Source organism: Dasypus novemcinctus, chromosome 21 (assembly GCF_030445035.2).
Source record: "Dasypus novemcinctus isolate mDasNov1 chromosome 21, mDasNov1.1.hap2, whole genome shotgun sequence".
Taxonomy (NCBI): domain Eukaryota; kingdom Metazoa; phylum Chordata; class Mammalia; order Cingulata; family Dasypodidae; genus Dasypus; species Dasypus novemcinctus.
The window spans coordinates 67,367,191-67,390,746 of NC_080693.1; the positions used below are offsets into that span (position 1 = coordinate 67,367,191).

At 38.7% G+C, this 23,556-nt stretch overlaps 1 protein-coding gene across 13 annotated transcripts in view; it reads left to right on the top strand.

Annotated features, from left to right (window-relative positions):
• Positions 1-23,556, top strand: part of TLK2 (tousled like kinase 2) — a 140,532-nt gene that overhangs the window by 84,833 nt on the left and 32,143 nt on the right. For all 13 annotated transcript variants that reach the window (XM_071210725.1, XM_071210726.1, XM_023584672.3 and 10 more), the window contains 3 exons: positions 17,085-17,237; positions 21,510-21,576; positions 23,180-23,277. In XM_071210725.1, coding sequence (XP_071066826.1) covers positions 17,085-17,237; positions 21,510-21,576; positions 23,180-23,277 — 318 coding nt within the window. The remainder of the gene's footprint in view (positions 1-17,084; positions 17,238-21,509; positions 21,577-23,179; positions 23,278-23,556) is intronic.

Here is a 23,556-nt window from a genome sequence, read left to right on the forward strand (position 1 = left end):
CATACGTAGCTGGTTGGTCCTAGCAGCAGTGTACCAAGGTGATATAAACAGCTATAGGGAGGCATGATATCTATTTCCATAACACTCTGACCAAGACATGCAAATTGCCTTGAAGATGACACCATCTGTTTTACGGATTCGTTAGAATGGGCTTAGAAGAAGATAAATTAACACCCCCATTATTGGCCAAAGACACATAATGCTCAGACTGAGCCCCAGATGTGATAGTGACTACTACCAGCCTTTGCCGATGGTAATTCCTTCTTCGATGGCAGTCCTTTTACAGTTTATCCTTTAAAACTGGTGGATTTGAGTATGGATGTAATCTAAGAAGTGACTAAAGATTTTGCTAATAGTTAACAGTATTTTGTCTTTTTAAACTGTAAGCTGCTTGATGTCCAGAAGGTTCTGGAAATCTTACACAGTTGCACAGTACAAAATGATCACTTTGCTCTAGAACCATCAAGACTCTCTGAATGAGCTGACTAATCAGGACTGTTCCCTCTAGCTGGATAGCATTTTTTCATGGTTTTAAGTCACATAGATGGTAGGATATCCATTTCTTCTCTTGAGAAGCTGTTTCTGGCAGATACCTATTAATTAAAGATATTTTACTTAAAATTTTGTTTTAATGTATTCTTTCTCTTAATTTTAAATGCAAAAATCAAAATTCTTTAGTTAAAGGTTCTATATAATTCTCAGAAATGACAGTTCTTGTGTATTAAAAATCATGACAAATAGTAATTTATTGGACAAGGTAGCTGGACACTGACAGCAATACTGGGTTTTATGGGAAGAGACAAAATCTGAAGACATTTAGAAATTTAGTCAGATAGTCAAATATAATCAGGAGCCACTCTTTTGTTCTCACTTTGCTCCCTGGCTCTTTATTTACAGAGAGTTTTTTTTTTCTTTTAATATTTATGTTTTATTTATTCTTCTCCCCTTCCCCCCCCCCCCCGTTGTCTGCTCTCTGTGTCCATTCACTGTGTGTTCTTTGTCCGCTTATATTCTTGTCAGCAGCACCAGTAATCTCTCTCTCTTTTCGTTGCATCAGCTCTCCGTGTGTGGAACACCACTCCTGGGTAGGCTGCATTTTTTTCGCACTGGGTAGCACTCCTTACAGGACGCACTCCTTGCACGTGGATCTCCTCTACATGGGGGACACTCCTGCGTGGCAGGGCACTCCTTGCACACATCAGCACTGCGTGTGGGCCAGCTCATCACATGGGTCAGGAGGCACTGGGTTTGAACCCTGGACCTCCCAAAATGGTAGGCGGACGCTCTATCCATTGAGCCAAATCCGCTTCCCTCCAGAGTGATTTTTATTCCCTAAACAGATTTACCTTCTAATAGGAAAATCATATCAGATTTGTAATGTTTTTTGTTTTGTTTTGTTTTGGCTAGATTAGTGATTTTTCCTTTACAAAGTATTTTTGAACCTGTTTTTAAAAAAGTAGCTGGGGAGTGGATGTAGCTCAACCGGTTGAGTGCCTGCTTCTCATGTATGAGGCCCCAGCTTTGATCCCTAGTATATCCTAAAAACACACACAAATAAACAAACAAAAAAACCCAGCTCTCATTGGGGAATGGATATAGCTCAGTGGTTGAGCACCTGTTTCCCTTGTATAATGTCCTGCGTTTAATCCCTGTCACCTCCTAAAAAAAAGAAAAAAAATAGCATATTTCATAGTACTGAGAAAGTGGTTTTGGTACACTATTTTTAAACTTAAATAAGTCCTGAACAGTTAATGGCAAGGCAATAAAAATTTCTTCCTAAGATTTTGTTTATATTGAAATGGACAGCATTAATGTAATTGGATAATTTGACCTGAATAAAAATTGTGGATTATCAGAGGGAGTAAAATAAACTTTACAGTCTTGTAATGCTAGTCCAGGTATTTATTCTGGTGTGTAAGGGATTATAGAATCTCTTTTAAAAGCAATTTCTTGTGAACCTTCTGATTCTTAGTCACATGAGTCACAGTGAGACCGCCTATATTGTTTATTCTATAAATGTCAGCTCTTCCCTAGCTAGTCCACAAATCTTCACAGTTCCCAATAAACAGGATTTATGAAATCCTAGGGATCTTTTAAAAATATAATCAGAAATATGCAGGTGATAGATTAGGTAACTGATAAATTTTTGTTGTTAATGTCTGAAAGTATGTGCATTTGTCTTTTACTTCCTCTCCAAATAGTTATTTATAGTGTGGGTAGATTGTGGAAAACAGTTTTACTGTTGAAGGTGCTCTGGACTGATTGTCTTGTTTTCTTTTGTAGGCAAAGGCTTTTTAAATAGGGTTATTTAGATTTGAGTTAAATGGATTTATCAGGTTATCAATACTTCCGTAAAATTAGAAAAATACTCTTTCCGTGGGTGATGAGGATGACACTTTCTAAAATTGATGCAACACAGATATTTAAGGACCAGCTTTATGAAAGCAATGTCATATGTGCTAGGGGATATAAAAGTTGATAGGATATTATTCTTTTAACTTCTAAGAGAGTTACAGTTTAGTGACATAAAATGGACTTTGTACCCTGTATTAGTCAACCAAAGGCATGCTGATGCAAAGTCCCAGAAATCTGTTGACTTTATAAAGGGTATTTATTTGGGGTAGAAGTTTAAAGTTACAAAGCCCTAAAGAGTCCAACTTGAGGTACTGTAAGAGGTACTTTCTCACCCAAAGTCTGTTGCCATGTGTTGAAGCAAGAAGGTGGGCAGTGTCTGCGAGGGTTCAGCCTTCTTTCCTCTTAAGGCTCCGTGGTCCCAGCTTCTTCTCTCTTAGCTGTAGGCTGGCATAGGGCTTGTCTTTCTTCCTCAGGGGCTCATTTCTTTCTGGGTTTAGCTGCTCTGTTTTCTTCACAAGGTCAGTGTAAACTGTCAGGCTCATCTCTCTTCCCGGGACCACAGGATCTTCTGTGTATCTTTTCTATGTATCTACTTTCACCTGAGAGTCTGTTTTGTCCGCCCACCACAAGGGCTGGGAATTAAAACCCTAATCTTAACATCTCAGCTAAATCTAATACAATCAAAGGGTTATCACACCCAGAGTAACAAACCCGTTTGCAAACATAATCTATAAATCTGTATCTATTTGGAATTAATAAATATCAATCTGACTTACCCCGCCACCCCCTCAAATAAACCTAAAAAGTACCATTGGTAGATTTTTCTTTAGATAACTTTTTTTTTAAGATTTATTTTTTCTTTATTTCTCTCCCTTTCCCTCTCCCCCCCAGTTGTCTGCTCTGTGTCCATTCGCCGTGTATTCTCCTGTGACCGCTTCTATCCTTATCAGCGGCACCGGGAATCTGTGTTTATTTTTTTTGTGTCAGCTCTCCGTGTGTGCGGTACCATTCTTGGGCAGGCTGCACTTTCTTTGATGCTGGGTGGCTCTCCTTATGGGGTGCAATCCTTGCACGTGGGGCTCCCCTATGCAGGGGACACGTCTGCATGACAGGGCACTCCTTGCGTGCATCAGCAGTGCGCGTGGGCCAGCTCCACACGGGTCACGGAGGCCCAGGGTTTGAACCATAGACCTTCCATATGGTAGGCGGACGCCCTATTCATTGGGCCAAGTCCGCTTTCCTCTTTAGATAACTTTTGTTCTTAAGTATAAATAGCTATGTAGTTTCAAGAACTTTGGAAAATTAATATGGTAATCCTTAGAACATTGAACTCTGGTGCAGCAGTTTTTATGTCTAAGCAAGCTCTGTTTTTCTCAGAGTAGACAGCTTCAGATTTCCTGAAAGGTGTTTTGACATTTGTATACCCTTGCTTATGACTTTATATATATATATATATGATGTCTGTAGGGTTTCTTTGTTAGTAAATCCAAAAAGATTGAATGTAGGCATTCTCCCTTAAAACAGTCTTCAAAGGCAAAATGCCATGGCAGTCCACTAACCCAAGGGAACTCCTCTTGAGTTTGCTCATTTTAACCATATATTGCATGCTTTTTTCCAGGAAGTACCTTGTACTTGTGGCTACTCAGAGGGAAGGATTGAGCTAAAGGTGTTCAGCCATTTTTACTGATTAGGACACTAATGTTTAGATAACATTTAAGTCAAGCAGGATTGTGACTTTACCTGAGGATTCTGTGTCTCAACCTAGGAGCCAGGAATATGTATGCGTATGCATGGTTTCTTAGGAGGTGGGATGAGGTCATATCTCTAAATCACTGGTTTTTCAGGCAAGCAGAAAATTACTGAATTAAAATTTTCATTCTGCTCTTAAATAGACACCTAATTCATTGACTCAGCTTATCTGGTATAGAAAAAGTCAAGGGATTGTATCATTAGATGAATGGGGCGGCGGACTTGGCCAGTGGTTAGGACGTCCGTCTACCTTATGGGAGGTCCGCAGTTCAAACCTCGGGCCTCCTTGACCCGTGTGGAGCTGGCCCATGCACAGTGCTGATGTGCGCAAGGAGTGCCGTGCCACGCAGGGGTGTCCCACGTAGGGGAGCCCCACGCACAAGGAGTGTGCCCCATAAGGAGAGCCGCCCAGCGTGAAAGAAAGTGCAGCCTGCCCAGGAATGGCACTGCACATATGGAGAGCTGACACAACAAGATGATGCAACAACAACAACAAAAGAAACACAGATTCTCATGCTGCTGACAGCAGAAGCGGACAGAAGAAGAGGCAGCAGAGAACAGACAACCGGGATGAGAGGGAAGGGGAGAAAAATAAATAAATAAATAAATAATAAATTTTAAAAAGATGAATGGTTATTTAGAACACTGTTGAGTTAAAAAAAAAAAATTAGATTCCGCCATTCTACAAAAATGAAGATTCTATCTATAAAAGGAGATGGGGGAAAAACATGATAAAGGGAGAAAGGAACATTTGTCTGTCAACTATGAGAGTTGATTTAAAATATTTTAGTCTGTTTAAGTCTCAAGGGTAGATAGTATTATGCCTGTTTTACTTACGAGTAAATAGGTTCAGAGAGGTTAACTGCCTTGTTTTTCATCTTGAAGATAGGAAATGTTAGAGCCAGAATTGGGGTCTGGGTTTGTCTCTCAAGCCTTTGTTCTTTGTTTATCACATTCTCTCTCTCCAAAAATGGAGTGTATGGTACAGATTAAGAAAAATATAGATCTGTATGCTAAACCTTTGAATATTGTAACTGAAGGGCATTCCTTGAAGTGTGGAAGAGCCAGTTTAAGAGCAAATCAGGAAAGCAGATTTGGCTCAACGGATAGAGCATCCGCCTATCTGGGGTTCAAACCCAGGGAGGTCCGGGGTTCAAACCCAGGGCCTCCTGACCCCTGTGATGAGCTGGCCCACGCGCAGAGCTGATGCACACAAGGAGTGCCCTGCCATGCAGGGGTGTCCCCACATAGGGGAGCCCCATGCGCAAGGAGTGCGCCCCATAAGGAGAGCCGCCCAGTGCAAAGAAAGTGTAGCCTGCCCAGAGTGGTGCCACACACACACAGCAAGGTGATGCAACAAAAAGAGACAGAGTCCTAGTGCCGCTGACAAGAATACAAGCAGACACAGAAGAATACATAGCAAATGGACACAGAGAGCAGACAACTGGGGGTGGGGAAGGGGAGGGAAATAAATAAAAAATAAATCTTAAAAAAAAATTTCATTATTAAAAAAAGGAAATCAAAGAAAACAATTATTGATGACTAATAGGAATTATAGAAAATTAATTTATCCTAAGATATATGTTAATCAGAAATAAACAGCTTCAAGAAACATTTGGATACTTTTTCTAGAGATGAGAAATAAAATAATGGGAATCAAGCCTCCATAAAGGAAGATTACTATCCTTTCCAACAATGTATGTCTTGGTGCTATTTTTAGAGACAGATTATTTTACTAAACCATTGATGTACCCCAATTGTCACATTGTTTAGACACTTTAAAATATGTATTCGTTTATAGATATTTCAGCTAGAAAGAGTACTCTTACTGGAATGAGGAGAAAATATTTAGAGGCAATTAGTGATTGATGGCCTTAGGCAGGCTACCCAGCTTTTTTCTCCCTCTCCCTCTCTCTCCCTCTCTTCCTCCCTCCTCTCTCTCATATATTTTAAATTTATTTTTAAAAGATACATAAATCACACCAGCTTTTCTTAATGTTATTTTTCTCACTGCACAAAGGAGGTCATAATTTGTACCTCACAGACTTGGCATACAGTTAACTGAGAAAATGTGTGCACAGCAGTCGGCACATGGGTACCTGACAGATGTTGGTCCTCTACTCATTGGCATTCTCTTCCCTATCACAGATCTTTTTGTGTATTCATTTTGAAGCTAAGCTCTACTGCATAAATAGGTTTTTGACATGATAGGTGCCTAACAAGTGGCAGCAGCTACATTTAAGATTTGATATTAATTCCTGAATAAAATGCACCCTGTGAGTTTGCCAGTCACTGTCACTTTTTATTTTTTTTGAGGTCCTGGAATCTGGGGATTAAACCCAGGCCTTGTATGTGGGTAGCTGGTGCTCAACCACTGAGGCAGATCTGCTCCCCTGAGTTGGGTTTTTTTGTTTGTTTTTGTTTTTTTCTAGGAGGCACCTGGGACCTCCCATGTGGTAGGCAGGCACTCAGCCACTTGAAGCATATCCGCTCCCCAAAGCAGTTTTATTAAGAGATACACACACACAAACCATGCAGTCTATGCAAAATGTACAGCCAGTGGTTTTTAGTATAATAACATTCATCACCACAAAAATTTTTAGAACAATTTCATTATTCCAAAAAGAAAACCTCCACACTCCTTAGCAGTCACCTCTCAATCCCTCTATCCTTCCCCAACCCTACATAACCACTAACTCCATCTTTATAAATAGATTTGTATTTATATATATATATATTCTTAAAGATTCATTTTTTATTTATTTCTCTCTCCTCCCCCCCCAATTGTCTGCTCTCTGTGCCCATTCACTGTGTGTTCTTCTGTGATTTCTTCTATCCTTATCAACAGCACCGAGAATCTGTGTTTCTTTTTGTTGCGTCAGCTTTCCATGTGTGTGGAACCAAATGGAATCATACAGTATGTAGTGCTTTGTGTCTGGTTTCTTTCACTTAGCATGATGTTATTTTTTGGGTTTTTTTCTGCCTGATATTAATATGGAGCATTGGCATATATAACATTCGTTTAGTTTCAAAGAAAAACCGTTTTCTCTTTGCAGTTTTACTCGTATTCGTATTTCTTATGAGGTTTTACTATGCTGTACAGTCCCATGTTATATTTTTTAGCTTTTGTTTACATGACTTTAGACTTTCCTTTTCAACCACTGTCATACTCATTTAATAGCTCTGCTAGTTACAAACATTATGTTGTGCTTTCACCTTATCCATCCATTTGCAAAGATTAACACACAACCTTTTTACCAATTCTGAACAAGTTAACCCTCAGCTTTCTGTCCTCTACCCTCATTTTATTTTCTGGTGACCCATATTCTAGTTATTAACTCTGTGAGTTTCCCCAGTATATTTCGTTTACATTTCGGTTTGTGATCCATTTTCAGTTGATTCTTGTATAGGGAGTGAGATAGGGGTCTTTCATTATTTTGGATATCTCCTAGTACCATTTGTTGAAAAGACTGTTTTGGCCCATTAACACGGACTTGGGGGAAGAAGATGTGGCTCAAGTGATAAGGCCTTCGCCTACCATATAGGAGGACCCGGGTTTGATCGCTAGGGTCTTCTGGTGAAAAAGAGGAGAAAGCGTGTCTGCGTGGCGAGCCAGTGCCTGTGTGGTGAGCCGAGTGCCCACGTGGTGAGTGCCTGTGTGGGTACCTGCATGGTGAGCCAAGTACCCGCATGGTGAGCCAAGTGCCCATGTGTTGAGCCAGTGCCTATGTGACTAGCTGAGTGCCCGCATGAGTGCTCGCATGGTGAGCCAGTGCCCGCGTGGCGAGCTGAGTGCCCACACAACAAGCCAAGTGCCCATGTGCTGAGCCAGTGCCCATGTAAGTGAGTCATGTAGCAAGATGATGATGCAACAAGAGAGATGAAAGGGAGAGTAGAGTCAGAGTGAAGCACAGCAAAGACCAGAAATTGAGGTGTTGCAATTGACAGGGAACCTCTCTCCACATCTGAGGTCCCCAGGATCGAATCCTAGTGAATCCTAGAGGAGAAAGATGAGAAGAGAAGACAAAAAAAGAAATAATACAGAAGATCACACAGTGAATAAACAGACTGCAAAAAACAGTGGGGAGGGAGAGGGAAGGGACAAAAAATAAAAAACAAACAAACATGTACTTGGTATGTTTGTAAAAAACTGGTTGGCTATAGAGGTAAGGGTTTATTTCTGGGCTCTCAATTCTCTTCTGATCCATGTGTCTAATTTTATGCCAATACTGTGCTGTCTTGACCACTGCAGCTTTGTAGTACGTTTGAAGGTCATGTAGTGAAAGTCCTCCCCATATTGCTCTTCTTTTTTAGAATACTTTTGTCTGGTTATTGCCTTTTCTATTTCAGTAAAATAGGCTGTTAGAATGTTGATTGGTATTGCATTAATCAGTTTGGGTAGGATCGATATCTTATGATATTTAGTCTTCAAATCCATGAACATGGAATGTCTTTCATTTGTTTAGGTTGTTTTTAAAAAAATTTTAAACTAATTTTATTGATACATATTAATAAAGCATATATTTCATCCAAAATGTACAATCAGTGGTATCTGGTATAATCACGTAGTTGTGCATTCATCACTTCAGTCATTATTAGAGCATTTCATTATTTCAATGGTAATAGTAATAAACAAAAAGCATACAAATAAGAAAATTCCTCACCTCTCAATCTCTCTGTATCCCCTGCTGTACATAGCTGCTATTTTTGGTTATTCTTGCACATGTATTTATTAAGCATTTTTTGAGATACATTCACATACCATACGATCTATTTGAAGTGTATAATCAATGACTTTTCTTACAATCACAATGTTGTACATTCATCATCATAAAAAATTCTAGAATTCATTACTCCAAAAAGAAAAACTCCACACCCCTTACCATGCCTTCCCCAGCTCTACATAACCACTAATAAAATTTCATCTTTATGAATTGATATTTATTTATATTTTATAAGAACGAAATCATACAATATGTGTTAAACAGTGTATTTAGTTCATAGTAACACAGTCATGCTGTATTTGTCCTTTTGTGTCTGGCTTGCTTCACTCAACGTAATGTTCTCCGAATTCATCCAGGTTGTCATAAGCTTTACAACTTTATTTCTTCTTACAACTTCATAATATTCCATCGTGTGGATAAACCAGTTTGTGTATTCATTAATCAATTGATGAACACCTGTGTTCTTTCCATTTATTTCTGCTGTGAACATAGGTATGCAGCTGTCTATTCATGTCACTGCTCTCAGTTCTATGGATATATATCCAGTTGTGGTATTTCTGGGTCACGTGGTAAATCTGTATTCAACTTGTTCAGTAATACAGAACAGTCCTTCACAGTGGCTGTACCATTCTGCATTCCTACCAATAGTGAATAAGCATTCCTATCTCTTTATATCCCCTCCGACATTTCTATCTTTCCATTTGTTTAAGTCTTCATTGATTTCTTTTACCATTGTTTTATAGTTTACTGCATATAGGTCCTGTACTTCTTTGGTTAAATTGATTTGTAGGTATTTGAGCCTTTTTATTGTTATTTTGTTAATCAATGGAATTTCCCCCCTAATTTCCTTCTCAGATTATTCGATGCTAGTGTACAAAAACGTTTCTGATTTTTGCGTGTTTATCTCATATCCTGCTACTTTGCTGAACTCTTTGATTAGCTCAAATAGCTTTGTAGTGGATACTTAAGGATTTTCTAAGTACAGGATCATGTCATCCACGAACAGTGAGAGTTTTACTTCTTCCTTTCCTATTTGGATGCCTTTAATTTTTTTTCTTTGTTTAATTGCTCTACCTAGAACTTTCCATGTAATGTTGAATAACAGTGGTGACAATTGGTATCCTTGTCTTGTTCCCAATCTTAGAAGAAAAGCTTTCAACCTTTCCCCATTGAGTATGATGTTGACTGTAGAATTTTCAATATGCCTTTTATCATACTGAGGAATTTTCCTTCTTTTCAAATCTTTTGAAATGTTTTAATCAAAAAATGATGCTAGATTTTATTTTGTCAGATGCCTTTTCTGATCAGTTGAGATGATCATATGGTTTTTTTCCTTCAGTTTGTTAATGTGGTGTATTACATTGATTGATTTTCTTATGTTGAACCAGCTTTGCATACCAAGAGTAAATCCCACTTGGTCATGATGTATGAGTCTTTTGATATGTTGTTGGATGGGATTTGCAAGTATTTTGTTGAGAATTTTTTATCTACGTTCATTAGAGAGATTGGTCTGTAATTTTCTTTTCTTGTATCTTTATCTGGCTTTGGTATTAAGATGATGTTGGCTTCATAAAATGTGTTGGGGAATTTTCCCTCTGTCAATTTTTTGGAAGAGTTTAAACAGGATTGATGTTATTCTTTTTGAAATGCTTGGTTAGAATTTACCTGTGAAGCCATCTGGTCCTGGACTTTTCTTTGTTGGGAGATTTTTGTTGATGGATTCAATCTTGATTTTGTGTTTTGTTTTTTTTTTAAGTTCTTCTATTTCCGATAGCATCAGTGTAGGTGGTTTGTGCATTTCTAGGAATTTGTCCATTGTACCTAGGTTGTCTAGTTTCTTGGCATATAGTTTCTCGTAATATCTTATGATCCTTTTTATTTCTGTGGGGCCAGTTGTAACTTCCCCTCTTTGATTTCTGATTGTATTAATTTGCATTTTTTTCTCTTTTTTTTCTTTGTTAGTCTAGATTGTCAGTTTTATTGGGCTTCTCACAGAACCAGCTTTTGGTTTCCTTGATTTTCTCTGTTTTGTTGTTGTTGTTCTCAATTTTGCTTATTTTGGCTTTAATCTATTATTTCTTACCTTCTGGTTGCTTTGGGATTGCTTTGCTGTTCTTTCTCTAGTTTCTCTAATTCAGTTAAATCTTTGAGTTTAGCTCTTCTTTTTAATTTTTAAAAAAATATTTATTTATTTATTTCTCCCCCCTCCCTCCATTGTCTGCTCTCTGTGTCCATTTGCTGTGTGTTGTTTTTTGTCTGCTTGAATTCTCATTAGGCAGCTCTGGGAACAGATCCTGGGACCTTCTGGAGTGGGAGAGAGGTGATCATTCTCTTATGCCACCTCAGTTCCCTTGGTCTGCTGTGTCTCTTATTATCTTTCTTCTGTGTCTCTTTTTATGCGTCACCTTGCTGCCCCAGATCTCCATGTGGACCAACACTTCTGTGCGGGGCAGCTCTTCTGTGCAGGGGAACACTCCATGTGGACCAGTTCACCACATTGGCCAGCTTGCCTTCACCCAGGAGGCCCTGGGCATCGAACCCTGGACCTCCTGTATGGTAGATGGGAGCCCAACTGCTTGAGCCACATCTGCTTCCCTCTTCTTTTTTATAAATTTATAGACACTTAGGTTTATAAATTTCCCTTTCAAGACTGCCATCGCTGTATCCCATGCGTTTTGATATGTTGTGTACTTGTTATTATTTGTCTCAATATATAAATATTTACTGATTTCACTTGTAATTTCTTCTTTGATCCACTGATTATTTAGGAGTATGTTGTTCAGCCTCCACACATTTGTGAATTTACTTTTTTCCCTGTGTATCACTGATTTCCAATTACATTCCATTATGATCTGAGGAGGAGTTTTGTATAATTTCAGTCTTTTTATAATTATTGAGAGCTGCATTGTGCCCTACCATGTGGTCTATCCTGGAGAAAGATCTGTGGGCACTTGAGAAGAATGTATAACCCACTGCGTTTGGATGCAGTGTTCTGTATATGTCTGTTAGGTTCAACTCGTTTATCATAATGTTTTAAGTTCTCTGTTTCCTTGTTGATCTGTTTTCTAGTTGTTTTATCAGTGATTTGAATGGGGAGTTGAAGTCTCTAACAATTATTGTAGGGATGTCTATTTCTCCCTTCAGTTTCCCAGAGTTTGTCTCATGTATTTTGTGGCACCCTAGTTAGGTGCATAGATATTTATGAGTGTTATACCTTCCTGGTGGATTGTCCCTTTTCTTAACATATAATGGCCTCTGTATCTCATAACGTTTTTTCATTTTTTTATCTTTTTTTTTTTTTAAAGATTTATTAATTTATTTCTCCCTCTCTCCCTCCATTGTCTGCTCTCTGTGTCCATTTGCTGTGTGTTCTTCTATGTCTGCTTGTATTCCATTAGGCAGCTCCAGGAACAGATCCTGGGACCTTCTGGAGTGGGGGAGAGGTGATCATTCTCATGTGCCACCTCAGCTCCCTGGTCTGCTGCGTCTCTTATCGTCTCTCCTCTGTGTCTCTTTTTGCTGCGTCATCTTACTGCCGTCAGCTGTCCGTGTGGGCCAGCACTCTGCGAGGGCCAGCTCCCTGGACCTCCTCTATGGTAGATGGGAGCTCAGTTGCTTGAGCCATGTCTACTTCCCTATCTTTTTTTTTAAAGATATATAAATCACGCATAATGTTACATTAAAAAATATATGAGGGTCCCATATACCCCACTCCCCACTCCCTTTACCCCCCACATAACTTCACACATAACTTCTTTCTTTCATTAGCATGGTAACTTTTTTGCATTTAAAGTTTGTTTTGTCTGATACTAGTATAGCTACCCATGCTCTTTTCTAGTTACTATTCATGTGGAGTGCCTTTTTCCAACCTTTCACTTACAGCCAGTTTCATTTACAACTGGCTTACAAGGTGAGTTTCTTGTAAGAAGCATATGGATGGCTCATGTTTTTTTATCCATTCTGTCAGCCTGTATCTTTTGATTGGGGAGTTTAATCATTTCATATCCAGTGATATTACTGTAAATGCACTACTTACTTCCTCCATTTTATTCTTTGCTTTTCATATATCATCTTATTTTTGTCTTTTTATTCTTTTTGTTATCCTTTCTGCTATTCTTTCTTTTATACTTTGCTCCAAGCCTGTCACTCCTGTCTTTTTCTTTCAGCATCTAAGGCTTCCTTTAATATTTCCTGCTAAGGTGGATTCTTTTTTGCAGACTCTCTTAGTTTCTGTTTGTTTTTGAATATTTTATACTCACCTTCATATTTGAATGACAATTTCGCTAGGTAAAGAATTCTCAGCTGGCAGTATTTTTCTTTCAGTATCCTAATTGTGTCATACCACTGTCTTCTCTTCTCCATGGTTTCTGAAGAGAAATCTGTGCTAAGCCTTATCAGACATCCCTTGTACATAATAGTTTGCTTCTCCCTTGCTGCTCTGAGAATTTTCTCTTTAATTTTGACATTTGACAGTCTAAGTTGTATGTGTCTTGAAGTATGTCTATTCAGATTTATTCTGATTGGGGTACCTTGTGCTTCTTGGACATATAAGTTCATTTCTTTTGTGCGAGTTGGGAAATTTTCAGCTACCCTTTCCTCATATACCCTTTCTGCTCCTTTTCCCTTCTCTTCTCCTTCTGGAACTCCCATGACATGTATGTTGTTTTTGTTGTCATGCAACTCACTGAGCCCCTACTCAATTTTTTCCATTCTTTTCTCTGTCTGTCCTTTTCTCTCTTCAGTTTTAGCTCTTTGGTATCACTTATTCTTTCTTCTTTCATTTTGAGTCTGCTGTTCTTTGCCTTTTTGTGTTTTTGATCTCACCTATTTGTCTTTGATTCCCATGAGCTCTGTTAATTTTCTGTTCAGGATGTCAAATTCTTCTTTGTGCTCATTCAGTGTCTTCTTTTTAAAAAAAAATTTCTTCCCCTAGCACTTTATTTATTTATTTTTATTTTAAAGATTTATTTATTTATTTATTTCTCTCCCCTCCGCCTCCCACCCCGGTTGTCTGTTCTCTGTGTCTGTTTGCTGCGTCTTATTTGTCCGCTTCTGTTGTCAGCAGCACGGGAATCTGTGTTTCTTTTTGCTGCGTCCTCTTGCTGTGTTAGCTCTCCGTGTGTGTGGCACCATTCCTGGGCAGGCTGCACTTTCTTTCACGCTGGGCGTCTCTCCTTACGGGGTGCACTCCTTGCACATGGGGCTCCCCTACGCGGGGGACACCCCTGCATGGCACGGCACTCCTTGTGCGCATCAGCACTGCGCATGGGCCAGCTCCACACGGGTCAAGGAGGCCTGGTGTTTGAACTGCGGACTTCCCATGTGGTAGATGGACGCCCTAACCACTGGGCCAAGTCCGCCGCCTTCAGTGTCTTCTTGATGTCATTTATCTCTTTGACCATATTGTCTTTCAGCATTAATTTGATTTTGGAAATTTTTATGTATCTCAGTGATGAATTCTCTCAAATTATTTATCTCTTCTAGGACTTTGATATATTCCTTTTCTTGGGCTGTGTCTTCTATTTTCTTATTATGGCTCATAATTTTTTGTTGATATCTAGGCATCTGATTAGGATATAGTTTAGTCAGATGCTCAGTTTCTTTCTTTTTTGTAGGCATTTAGTGGCAGGAGGCTGTTCCTTACCTACAGTTCTTTGATTCTTGGCTCAACCTGGATTGTTAGAAGTATCCTGCTGGTTGCTCAAAACTGGGCAGCGGACCCAGTAATTGGTTTTAGAGTCACTTCCTAGGGTCTCGGGGAGGGAGTCTATAGGGAATGGAAAAAGCCTCTCCTACTTATTTTCAGTTTTCTTGCATGCACTTCCTTTGTGTGCCAGCAGACAGCACTCTTTGGCAGCTCTCAGTTTAGTGCCTCATCGGAGTGTGTTTGCTACAACACAGACCAGATCAATGTGATAGAGGTTCCTACTGGAGGACTTGTAATTCATACTTTGTGAGACAGTTCTTCTGGCAGTCCCCTCCCTTGGAAACAATTCCATTCCCCACTGCATCCTCAAAAGTCAGTTCCAGTTAGAACAGAGGGAGATTGAGAGGGTCTGATATCTCCAATCTTGTGCTCCAAAGCAAACATGGCATGGCCACACTCAGCCTGGAAGGGTTGTGGGACACAGCAGACGGAATTTGTGGGTCAAAAACTGAGTCAGCCTTAGTCTTGTCCCTCTCCCCTTTCTTGGGGCAATGGATACCTGGAGGCCCCTTTTTCTATAGCCCAAAGGTCTGAGAATTCTGAAGTGTCTTTAGCATGGGGGAGGGTGCCAGCAGTAGTAGCTGTTGGTTTCAACTCACAGCTTTGCTGTCACAATTCCTCTCCTTTGTCCCTCTCTCTCTTCTGGGCAGTGTCCAGCTTCCCCTGGTGTCCTAGAACATTTATTTTCCTGGTCATTTCTGCCTGACTTCTCAAATCTTGGTATATTTTGATATATCATTTGTATAAATCTTAACTATCAAACGGTTCGATACATGAGAGAAAATGATTTTTCTTTAGGTGTTCTTATTGATTCCTAATTTGTAAACTAGTTTCCTATAGAAAAATTAGACATCTTTAGGCAAAACTCTTATGGTAATTGTCTTAGATATCTCAGAATTCATTTAATAATTTAAAAAATATATATTTTCCCCCACCCACTTGTTGTTTTTCACTTGCTGGATCTGTTCATCTTCCTTGTTTCTTTAGGAGGCACCAGAGCCAAACCTGGGACTTCTGATGTGGGAGAGAGATGCCTATAAATTGCTTGAGCCACCTCTACTCCCTGCTTTGTTGTATCTCTAATTCTGTTTTTTCTTCTGCACATCTCTTGCTCTGTCAGCTTGTTGCACCTGGCTGTTGCTTCAGCTTGCTATCTTCTTTAGGAAGCACCAGGAACCTCTCCTCTGCTCCCTGTTTTGTTGTTCTTTCATTGTGTTTTTTCTTCGTGTCTCTTGTTGTGTCAGCTTGCCACATCTGACCGTTGCACCAGCTCGATGTCTTCTTTAGGAGACACTGGCATCTGAACCCATTGGCCTCCTATGCAGTAGGCAGGAGTCTAGTTGCTGAGCCACATCCGCTTCCCCATATAATAATGTTTTATACTAGTTCATTTTATGTACCAGTCCCTGTGAAGTGCTTTCCAGTCACAAAGCTTCACTTGGTTTTTCTGAATGTATTTGTTTTTAAAAACATAGTTTATATGTTACCATAACAATAAGCAGGAATGACTTGAGAATAGGTAATGGCTCATAGAGACCTGAATAAACTATTGGTCTAAAAAAAGAAAATCTTTTTACTTTCTTTTTTTTATTATTTTTTTATTTTCCCCCCTTACTTTCCTCCCACCCTGATGTTTTTATTGTCTGTGTTGTCTTCTCATTTTCTTTCCTCTAGGATTCACAGGTTTCAATCCTGGCGTCCTCTAATTGGGAGGGAGGTTCCCTGTCAATTTCGCCACCTCAGTTCCTGGTTTCCACAGTGCTTCACCTTGTCCCTCCCCTTGTCTTTCTTTTGATACATCATATCTTGCTGCGTGACTCACTTGTACGGAGTACTGGCTCACCACGCAGAGATTCACGTGGACACTCTTGGGGCACTGGCTCACCATATGCGCTCTTGGCCTGGGCACTGGCTTGCTGCACAGGCATGCTTTCTCTTCTTCTTTTTTGCCAGAGGCCCGAGAGATAGAACCCAGGTCCTCCCATTTGGCAGGAAGAAGCTCCATCAGTTGAGCTACATCCACCTCCCTCTTTTTACTCTCATAAGTGTACTGCAAACTTGTCTTTATAGATAAAATCAGAGGAAGTTTTAATCGAGATGAAAAACAAAAAGACACTTGGAACTGTTTGTACTTTTTTCTATACCTAAATGGAGAGCTTTACTTTTAAGGGGCTTATACCAGAGAATTGTTTCTTTAGCTATTCAAAAAGGAATTAGAAAATTGTCTGAATCAGAAAATAAGGTCACAATAAAAATTTGATGTTCCTTTTCTTTAACTTTGCGTCATACCCACTCTCCTCCTTGGAGAATAATTGTAGTTAATGACCTGAAGCCATACACTTATTTAAAAACAACAGGGTCACCAACTTTTTATCACCATTATTTAGCTTTTCCAACCAAAGTTAAAATCAAATCTCTACTACTTTTATAGGGCCTTTTATTTTCTGAAGCCTGTCAGATATATGACAAGATGTTTGTGTTTGTTCTCTAGCTATGTTGAAACATTTTTGTGACCTTCCTCCTCTATCCAATATCTTTTTTATCTCTAGGCAACAGGAAAGGATAAATTCACAGAGGGAAGAGATAGAAAGACAACGGAAAATGTTAGCAAAGCGGAAACCTCCTGCCATGGGACAGGCCCCTCCAGCAACCAATGAGCAGAAACAAAGGAAGAGCAAGACCAATGGAGCTGAAAATGAAACGTATGTTCTTTATTGATGTGGACTGAGTATACCACACCCTCCCATAAACTACAAATGTCCATTGAATGCCACTGGAAAAAATGTATAAATTCTGGAGGCATCTAGTCTTTAAGCTTTCTTTTTACTCACATTAATGGATTTATTGAATTCATGTAAAAGAGGGTTCCGTTAACTGCTTTTCATAGGCTAGCTTTTTATTTGGGCATTTAAAACAACAAACGAGGGAGAAGTAATGTTACTTAACTTGACTTTAGGATATTTGGTGACTTTTAATAATTGCCATATCAGTGGTCAGTGGTATATTCAAATGATGTGTTATTGTTTATATGTGTTTCTAGGTTATGATACATTGCTATCATATTATGGGAATTGCCTGGTTACTGTTTTATACTGAAGAATGTGTAGCACCTTTATCTATTGGGGAGAGTTATGGTACTTAATATAGGAGTAAACCAAGATAAAAATAGCTGTTACTTTAGGAAAAAAACATTTTCCCAAAGCCAAATGTTGATGTCCCAGGTTTTTTCTCTATTTGGAGACCTAAGGAAAACACCAGTATCTTAAATTGAAGTGCGTTTTTTCATGCCAGTCATCAGTGATTTCATAGGTACCATGTACAAAAGGGTAGAAAATCCTGGGCACAGATATCTTCCTTTTCCATTCAACCTCATAACAGATTTTCCTAATTGGTCATCATACTCTTGCTCACCCAGAGAATCTTTATCCAGGATAGGGGTTAGCTAACTCTTTCTGTAAAGAACCAGGTAATAAATATTTAAGGGTTTGCGGACCATATGGTTTCTGTTGCAGCTATTCGACTCTGCCTTTATAGGGCAAAAGCAGCCACAGACTACATGAATGAGTGTAACTGAGTTCCATTAAAACTTCATTTGCAAAAACAAGCTTTTGGCGGATTTGGCCCATAGGCTATATGCCAGTGAAGCATTCACTGCCACACCAAATTGACATGGGAAATGAAACTTGTATATCACTTAACCTATTTCAAATACTTTTGATACAAACCCTTAAAAAATTTAAGGTATCACCACTGTCTTTAAGAGACTTTCAAATTAAATGGGAAAAGACAGTTGTAGAGATAATAGTATAGGCAATCCCTAAAGAAGTGATGGTAACTCTGCAGTTGGTTTCTGAATCAGATATTTGAAATTAAAAATATTTTTCCATTGAAACAGTTCATATTTTGATTGTTATATCTATAATGGCTAAAATGATTTTTATAAGGAAAAAAATTTTCTAAAGCTCTTATTTGGGATCTCTTAATTGAAAATAAGTTCTGATACAAAGATGGCCACAAATAGAAGATATATTGTGTAATTTATTGTCTAATATGTCTTTTTTGTGTTTTCATGTTGGCTGAAAATAGCGTATTAACCCATAGTCTACCTCAAGTATACTACTACTTGTATTACACCATTGATAGAAGTCATGACATCACAGAAATGCATCTTCCTTCATTCTAGTGAGAAAGGTGGAGTGACGCTAACTCCAACCTCTTACATACCTGATAATGTGTTGGGAGCCTTTTGCTTAACATTCATTTAGTAAGTTGATGCTAAATACTTATTATATGCTAGACCCAGTTGTAGACCTTGGGAATACAGAGCTACAGGATGCAGCCCCAGCCTTTGGAGCTCACAAAGGACAGATTAAATTAATTAAATATTGACAGATTAAACTAATTACATTAAATAGAGTGATAATGGTATGCATAGTGAGTAGCTTAGAAAACACCTTCATTCTTATAAAAAAATTTTTTAGGTTATGATTTTTTTATTTTTTTATTTTTTGGTTTATTCCCCCTTCCCCCAGTTGTCTGCTCTCTTTGTCCATTTGCTCTGTGTTCTTCTGTGACTGCTTCTATCCTTATTGGCAGCACTGGGAATCTGTGTTTCTTTTTGTTGTGTTCTCTTGTTGTGTTAGCTCTCCGTGTGTGCGGTGCCGTTCTTGGGCAGCCTGCACTTTCTTTTGTGCTGGGTGGCTCTACTTATGGGGTGCACTCCTTGCATGTGGGGCTCCCCTACGCAGGGAATACCCCTGTGTGGCACGGCACTCCTTACGCGCATCGGCACTGCACGTGGGCCAGCTCCACACGGGTCAAGGAGGCCTGGGGTTTGAACCGCAGACCTCCCATGTGGTAGGCAGACGCCCTATCCATTGGGCCAAGTCTGCTTCCCTCTTATAAATATTTTAAAATTGCATTCTAAATACAAAATATTTCCTTGCAAAAATTCCAAATAGAAGCATACATTTGAAAAGCTCCCCAGGCAAATGTTGTTTACATTAATCTGATGATTGTCATCTTTCATGACTCTTGTATCTATTTTGTGAAGGGATCTTCTCTCCAGTATTATTTGAGAATTATCAGATACTAGTGCATAAAACCATTGGCTTAGGAGTCATAGAGGGCATTGGTTGTTTCCTTGTCACAGAACAATAATTAGAATTTAATCTAGGCCAGTAATACGTCAGTAAGCAGTTGCCTGTGTAAATCTAAGCTAGAAGGCCTTTGGTCCAGCTTTTAATTAGTGTATCTATGGCTTGGCTCATTCATTTGGCCAGAAGCTTCTGGTGTTTTGGAGTAAATAACATTATCCTGTCTTCGTATTGAACTTGCTTCAGGCAGAGAGAATTTTTAGCTATATTTTATTTCTCCCTTTTTCACTGGCATGAAATGGACTAATGGGTATAAGTATTTCTTTTCTTTTCTTTTTCTTTTTGTACTTCTTGTCATTAATTTCTTTATTAGAAGGGTATAAGTATTTCTGCAGCTGAAACAACCCTAGTGGGTATGTTTCTTCTTTTATTTTTATTTTTTATTTTTGAGTCAGCCCTCAAAGGCTCCATTCTGTAGCCCTTCCTAGTTGATAGGGTAACTTTTTCTTCCTCTTGCTATTTAGAATATATCTAAAAAGTATGATCTGAAACTTTGAAGTGTATATGTGTGCTTCTATAATGTGAAGAGAATATTTGATAAAGGAGTAAGATTATTTCTGGGAAGTGGATGTGACTCAAGTGAGAAGGTCTCTGCCTACGATGTGGGAGGTGGGTTCGATCCCTGGGACCTCCTGGTGAAAAAGAAGGGAAAGCATGCCCACGTGGCTAACCAGAGCCCACGTGGTAAGCTGAGGGCACATGCAGTGAGCCAAGTGCCCACGTGAGTGCCCACGTGGTGAGCCAGTGCCCGAGCAACAAGCCGAGTGCCTATGTGGTAAGCCATTGCCTGCACAAGTGAATCATGCAGCAAAATGAAATGATGATGCAACAAAAGAGAAATGAAAGGGAGAGTCAAAGTGAAGAATAGCAGGGACCAGGAACTGAGGTGGTAAAATTGACAGGGAACTGCTCTCCACAGAGGTCCCCAGGATTGAATCGCTCTGAATCCTAGAGGAGAAAAATGAGAAGAGAAGACAAAAAAGAGAAATAGACACAGGAGATCACACAGCGAATGTACACAGCAAAAACAGCAGGACAGGGGAAGGGGAGGGAAAGGGAAAAAATCTTTAAAATAAAGATTATTTCTTACATGCTTGTGCTTGACATATAAGGATGAAATTTGGGGTAGGTAAAATATGAAGCAAGTAATTACCTATTAAGTCAGCTCTTTTAGAATTGTTTCTAAATAATAGTATGTTATAGATTTTGTTCACTTGCTTATTTAATAGTCACAATACCTTTGTCAGATAGATAGTACTACTACTGCATTTTTAAGGAAACAGATGAAGCGGTTAAAGTTGCTTGCCCAAGGTTACGTGGTTAGTAGCTAAGTTCTGCCTTGAACTCTTGTCCTCAAACTCCAAATCCTGGACTCTTTGTACTATGTCATTATTCTCCATGTCATTGTAGGACCAGGGTCTACAGTTTATGAAGAATAACCAAATCCTTTGCCTTATCGTTAAACCCTTTTAAAAACTTTTTAGACATGTAATTTTTAGTTAACCTCTCCTAATGGGTTTTCATCTTGAGTAACGTATGGTTCAAAACTCATTTCATGAATAATGTAAGAACATGGCTCATTTCTTTTTCTCATTTTTTACAAATTAGACTTCTGGCTTTGAAGTTCTTGCTTCATGGCACATCTGATAAATCACCAAAGTTTTCTCTTGGCTGTTAGAAGGGACTGCAAGATAACCTATCTTTTAGTCATATTAACTAAGAGATTGAATATATCTTATACCATGATTTGGCATTTCTCTTCAGATAGATGTACTATGATTTCAAGTATTTATGGAAATTTCTACCATTATTTTCCAGGTTAACATTAGCAGAATACCATGAACAAGAAGAAATTTTCAAACTCAGATTAGGTCATCTTAAAAAGGTAAGTACAATAAGAAAATCCATCTGGAAAATGCAATTTTTAGTTTGCATTTGTTTTGTTGTTGTTGTTTAATTTTACATTGGCTGTAACCTTTATTGAAGTTGAATATTTTCCGTGTACCTGGAATACCCTAAATGCCTTGCATGCATCCCCTCATTCTTTTTACATTTGGCTTTGAAGCTGTTTGGTCATTTAAGCAAATGTAAGAGTAATTTCACATAGCTGCAGAAATCTTGAGTAGCTCATTTCACTGTCACTTCTTGTATTCTCATGGTGGAATTCATGCCTTTACATTTGAGTCAATTCCAACCATCCAATGAGAGTACTTTTCCCCCATTTGAAAGCTATCGGTAGATAACTCTGTATACATCATAACGTATTTCGTAAGGCTTTATTCTTATAAGTAAAAATTAAATATAAAACAAAATCAAATGGTTCTGAAATTGATGTTAAAATTCTTGTAATTTAAAAAAATCACATAGCAGCTCTTATTTCTTTGCTAAACTAGTTGAGAAGGTCTAGTGCTAACCATATTCTAACACAGAGGCCTCTACATAGAATTTGTTATTGATGACGCTCACCGGATGTTTTTTTTTTTCCAAAGATTTATTTTATTTATTTCTCTCGCCTTCCCTCCGTTGTCTTCTCTCTTGTATCCATTCGCTGTGTGTTCTTCCATATCTGCTTGCATTCTTGGCGGCACCGGGAATCTGTGTCTCTTTGTTGTGTCATCTTGCTGCGTCAGCTCTCCATGTGTGCGGCGCCACGCCTAGGTGGGCTACACTTTTTTTGCGTGGGGCGGCTCTCCTTGCAGGGTGCACTCCTTGCACATGGGGCTCCCCTGTGAAGGGGACACCCCGGCGTGGCATGGCACTCCTTGTGCGCGGTAGCACTGCATGTGGGTAACGTTCACCACACAAGCCAGGAGTCCCTGAGTTCGAACTTTGGACCTCCTGTATGGTAGGCAACGCTCTATCAGTTGAGCCACATCCGCTTCCCTAGATGTATTAAATGTAGATAGCTCATCTCTTAAATTCAGCATTTTTGGAGAAAGCTGTTGTGCAAATAGTAATCAGTAAGCACTTAATAAACTGCTGTTCCTTTTTTGATCTTGCATTTTGGTTTTCATTCCCCCTCCCCCACTGGATCATCAAAAATTGTTTTTATGGGAACTTAAGGTACCAAATGTTAACCCAAACTTATGGAAGAGAGCTGGTTATTTGTAAAAATTGATTTCATTTTTGTCTGTGTTTTTAATTTGGTTTATTATGTTATTTTAAAATATGTTTGTGGACATGTGTGTATATCCACAAAACATCTCTAAAAACTTATACAAGAAATTTAGCAGTGGTTAATGTCTGGGGAGTGAGTGGGTATAGAGAGCAGGGCACTCTGGTTTGGTTTGAATTTTATTTATTATTTGAGAAGAGGTTGATTTTTATGATTAAAATGCTAGCTCTTTTAAAAAAATCCTGTTGTCCTTGCACAGTTTCTCCTTTAGCTTTTTATAAGTAAAATGTTTGCTGTTGTTTTTGAAATAAGACTCTGAAAAGGTAACGTTCACTGTGTTCTGAGCTGTCTTTTCCTTTCTTTTTGGCTTTAGGAGGAAGCAGAGATCCAGGCAGAGCTGGAAAGGTTAGAAAGGGTTAGAAATCTACATATCAGGGAACTGAAAAGGATACATAATGAAGATAATTCACAGTAAGCAACTTGGGGGTATGTTGGGATGGAAATTGTTGAATACTGTCTGACATGAATTAAATGGTCTTGAATGATGTTTTTCTTTAATATTAATTTGTGAAATGATTCCACAGTGTAGTTAGCTATCTTGTAGAGTATAATACAATTTTATGAACACAATTATGATTTGCTCTAGCTTTTATTTTTTTGTTTTTATTGTTTTTCTTTTGTGTTTTTTGTAATGTTTTTTTACTTTTTTGATTTGTTTTAGTTTTAATAAATGTATTAAATTTATTTATA